This window comes from Octopus bimaculoides, chromosome 12, assembly GCF_001194135.2.
Source record: "Octopus bimaculoides isolate UCB-OBI-ISO-001 chromosome 12, ASM119413v2, whole genome shotgun sequence".
NCBI lineage: Eukaryota > Metazoa > Mollusca > Cephalopoda > Octopoda > Octopodidae > Octopus > Octopus bimaculoides.
This window is the reverse complement of record NC_068992.1, coordinates 7,837,982-7,842,966: the sequence shown is the minus strand read 5'-3', so window position 1 is coordinate 7,842,966 and position 4,985 is coordinate 7,837,982. Positions and strand designations below refer to the sequence as shown.

The window sequence follows — 4,985 nt, the reverse complement described above, 5'->3', positions numbered from 1 at the left end:
ACCTTATAAACCATATTTGGTAATTATTGACCGAATAAGGAAAATAACGCAAAATTTAACTTTTGACGTTTAATCATAATTATGAAAAGAACAAAAAAATCTTTCAAATTTGTGTAATTAAGGAATTAAAACAAAATAGTAGGGCTAATTAGTTAATAAAGCTAATTACCGTTAATTGGATTAAACCGGTATTTAAACATAAATTAAAATAAAACTATGGGTTGGCAGAATCGTTGGTGCGTCGGGGAAAATATCTGCGGTATTTACTAGCGGCGCTTTAGAATCAAATCATGCTGATGTTAACTTTGCTGTTCATTCTTCCGGAGTCGATAAAATAAAATACTAGTCAAGTACTGTTCTCTTCACACAGATTTGAGGTTGTGTGCTTATGGAATAAACTAATAATCCCATAAAGCTCCCTTGTGGCTTTATGAGGCGAATGGGACTGGAATAGTAATCGAAGACTAACAAAAAAGAAATTAAGAGTTTGAGAGGGTCCTTCTGAATGTGAAACCCTTAACTGTATCGTATTTAGCTTACCCCTAAATCTGGCCTTGAGAGAAATAAATGAAAATAAACTGAAAGTGCATTTTGTCAATAGCCATTAAAATACTGATTTTCAAATTATGACAGACAGCCAGAATTTTCGGGGGGAGAAGTTAAGTTGATTACATCGACCCCAGTGCTCGATTGGTACTTATTTTATCAACCCTGAAATTCCACCGAGGTGGAATTTGAACGCAGGACGAAGTACCGCTAAGCATTTTTGTCTGGGGGCGCGCTAACGATCCTGCCAGCTCGCTACTTGAGTGATGATAATAAGATTATTGTACAGTGTCGGAAAAAGAGTATTAGAAAGGATAAAAAGCAACAAGAAGCCAACTGAAGAAAAGCCCAAAGTGTATGCACTGTACACAGAACAAAACACAAAAAGACAGAAATAATAAAATATCCACAAAGAGGAAATGGTGCAGATACGTCAGGGGCAATGTTGGATGAATAGAATTTTTGTTATATTCGGTGTCCTGACTTAAACAGCTGACGAGGGTAGTTCATTCCGTGCTTCGACAATTCTGAGCATGAAAGCGGTTTCCGAGAATCATAGGTGCTATGCTGCTTTTATTTTACAAGCATATAGATGCGTGGAAGAGATACTGAATTACAAAGACATAGCCAATATATATTCGACTAGTCTAAGGCGGGGAGCTGGCAGAATCGTTACCACGCCGTTGAGTGTTTGCAAGTTATTTTTACAGTTGTAATTTTGTGTCAGTGTTTTTTAACACTTTGTAAATTGTTTTTGCGCTGCTTTGCAGCGATTTTACTGGAGGTGCTTTCTCTTCGCTTTAAGGAGAGTTAGCCAGGATAATGGCAAAAAGAAATATGTTTTACTCAGACCTTAGTGGCACTGAGTTGGCTTCTTCAGAGGGAGAACTAATTAATGGTGGTGAATAAGATGGACAAAGTATTAGGTAAAAAGAACTTCGCAGGAGTGACAAAAGAAAAAAGAAGAGAGGTAGACTTAGCAAATATTGACAAAGACGGTAAAATGGCGCACAGAGAGTGTGGTGACGTTAAGTTGTCAACACCCAAGAAGATAGAGGAAATGGAAAAAAAGATCGTGGTGTATAAGGTATATTCGATAAAAGAAAGATTGGAACATGCGAAGGAGGAGGAAATTGAAAAGGCGTTATGCTCGGTAATGAAAGAGGTAAAATATTTAGGAAGGGGAAATTCGTAGGGAACTATTGTCCATTTTAGGACAGAGGAAGTGCCAAGGCAACAGGCAGTGACTACGGCAAGAGCAGATAAAGTGATCCTTCTACCCACTTATCTTGGAAGAAAGACTTCCAAGATTAGGGTAGAAGAAATCCCGCCCAATATAGATGTGGCTTGGGTTCCGGCAGCGGTCCTTCTCGGAAATAAGGAGGAGGTAGACGTCATCCAGGCCACAGAAATAGAAGGAACAAAATGGAAAGGCAAGACGCTAGACCTACTGGTTCAAGCTGAAGTAGAAACGCTGGAAGGACTCGTAGAAACGGTGTCGATCGGATTCTAAGAGTGTGGGTGGAGGGAAGAGTCCCTCGTTGTTTTAAATGTGGCCAGAAGGGCCACATTAGGGCACACTGTACTACACAGAAAGCAACAGAAAAAGAGGAAAAGGGGCCAGAAAAAATACAAGAGATATTGGAGGAAACGCAGAGAAAGGAGGAAGTATGGACAGTAGCTGGCAAAAAGAGAAAGAAAGGACAGAACGAGATGGAACCCCAAACTGCCCCACCCTCACCCACACCCACTCAGTCCCACCCTTTACCCGCAGACACCAAACCCACCCATCCCCCTACTTTACAAAACAAAAAGAAAAAAGAAAGCAGACATTACAGGATTTACAAAAGCTCCCTCCGCGTGAGAATTATTATGTTTGTTTGTTGACAGAAGAGGCAGAAGAGGATTTGATTTGTGAGGTTAGGCGGTGGTAAAAGGCAAAATTTGTGAACATGGAGGAATTCATAAATATTATAGGCTTGCAATTGTGTGTAATGGTGGCTCAAAGCCAAAAGGATGTGATATCCAAATATAAAAAAAGGAGTCCTATATTGGAGATTGTACGCGAACATGAAAAAGTTACCAGATAGTTCGAAGTACAAAGACTTAATAAAGGAGCATTGAGGGGATATATTAAGGGACACACCTTATAAATGGTAAAAGGAAGAAATGAGACTGCTTGGTGGGGCAAGTAGTTCATTTTCATATTCATTTCATTGTTATCATGCATGTACATCATACGTTTTTAATTTTAATTTTTATATCTATTTATTTGTCTGTCTTATGTTTTTTTATGTCTCCACATGTGTTGTGCCAATTTCTGTGTATACCCTTTATGGGAAATAAAGAAACCCTGACAGAATCGTTAGCACGCGAAGTATTTCGCCCGTCTTGAAGACGTTTGAATTCAAATTCTGCCGATGTCGACTATGCCTTTCCTCCTTTCGAGGTCGATAAAATACGTAGCAGTTGAACACTGGAGTCGATGTAATCAACTCACTTCAACCCCGAAAATTGCTGACTTTGTGCCAAAATTTGAAACCATTCGACGATTCTATATCTCTCATCATGCAGCATTTTTGTGTTCTGTTGTATTAAATCAAATTTTCTCCTCCAAGACGCCCTTTTTTTTTTTTTTTTAATTTTAAAGAAGGAAGAACGTATCAGATTATGTCCTGGTGGTCATGGCTGGAATGCCTTATATCATAGATTTGTTCAGTCGCCGTTGAAATTGTTCTCGTCGATACTAAGAGTTTAGGAATAATTTTGCCACTATTGATTAATATTTATGGTGTATAGTGGAATCCCTGGATGTGAAGTAGAGTGAACATGATTTAGGCAGCTGAAATGGTAAGAACACAGTACATATTTTTTTTTTTTTTTTTTTTTTTTTTAGCAATCAGTTTATTTGAACATTTTCATTGAAAGATAATTTGTTTAGGTACTATTACCATTATTTCTTTTTAATGATAATATTAGATTTTGAAACATTGATTTGTCTTTAAAAATACATTTAAGAAAGTGAAAATTCTCGAGAAACCAATAACATTTATTAGTGCTGTGTTTTACTATAATTTCTAACTTTAAAAATCCGAAATTAATTAAAAACGATATTTTTATTATGTAAATATTTCAAAATTGAATGAATTTGATTAAAGTTATTCAGAAGCGATGATTAACAATCCTAATGTTTTAAGTTTGTAAACTTTCTTACATAAGACTCCTAAAATGAGGATAAGGTCACTCACTTTTTAGAAAGAGCTGTAGTCGATAAAATTGGGCTTAGAACTTGACTAATGTTTACTTTATCGACTCCTGGAAGGAAAAAGGCTAAACTAGCCTTTGTAGGATTTGAAATCGAGTGTAACTAAATACTACAAATCGTTTTGTTCGATGCTCCGGCAATCTGACACTCTAAGAGTATTGATTTTTAAACATAGGCACAGTTTGGAAAATCTAATGAAATAATTTTGTCCTCATTAAGTCTTTAACTTGGATCATTTTAAAACAGGAAGTTTTGGGCGGGTTGATATCAAAATAGTTAAGTTAAAGAATGAGATAAATATAATCTAAGGGACGCAACTCTTAGCAGAAAATGTGGAAATATATTATGTGACGATATAAGTGGAGTAAAAAGATGTCTAGTGATTTAGTCATACATGGTCAGTGACAAATTTTGATATCCTATAATAAGCATCGTTATTAAAGAAAAATAATCTTAGCTCAGGCTTTTCGTGTGTGTACGAGTGTGTTTCAAGTCTCACACGGTGTGAGCATCATAGTTCCTACACATGACTGCAAATCATATCGCTTGCAAAGCACAATATATCTCAATAATCAATAAAATAACGGTCAACAAAAACAAAAAAAATATCATTTAAGCTTGCATTAAATCCTTGTGGCGGGATTAATTCTGAACTCTAGAGCGAAATGACTTTAAAACTAAAGAAATATTTTTGTTTACTTCGTTGTTATGGTAACCTTATCGAGGGCACATAACTCTAGATATGTTCGCGTTAATTGCGGAAATTTTCTTTTAAAAATTCTAAAATAACAAAACAATTTCTTTTGATACCCATTTTGAAATTATTATTATTATTTTCATTTTAGTAGTCAGCTTCAATTTGTTTTAAATTTATTACTTATATACACTTTGTGTGTGTATTTATTACTTATATACACTTTGTGTGTGTGTGTTTATGGAATGAGGTTTATTTTCACAAATGAGAGAAAAAGTACTCAAAGCGTATAAGTTATGGTTCGTGGTTGTTTTCTCCTCATCTGTGTTGCCATCACTCGGAGTTGTCAGTTTTTAAACGTTCGCACAGTCGATGAGTGAAAACAAGCAACTTCGAACAATGATAAAGAGAAATACTAGCTGTGTTCTCTCTCTCTCTCTCTCTCCCCTTTTACTTATATATATATATATATATATATAT

General features: G+C 35.8%; 1 protein-coding gene across 1 annotated transcript in view; it reads left to right on the top strand.

Moving 5' to 3' along the window:
• The first annotated feature begins 2,354 nt into the window (after positions 1-2,354).
• Positions 2,355-4,985, top strand: part of LOC106870417 (lisH domain-containing protein ARMC9) — a 29,293-nt gene continuing 26,662 nt past the window's right edge. The window contains exon 1 of the mRNA XM_014916483.2: positions 2,355-3,396. Coding sequence (XP_014771969.2) covers positions 3,394-3,396 — 3 coding nt within the window. The 5' untranslated portion in view covers positions 2,355-3,393. The remainder of the gene's footprint in view (positions 3,397-4,985) is intronic.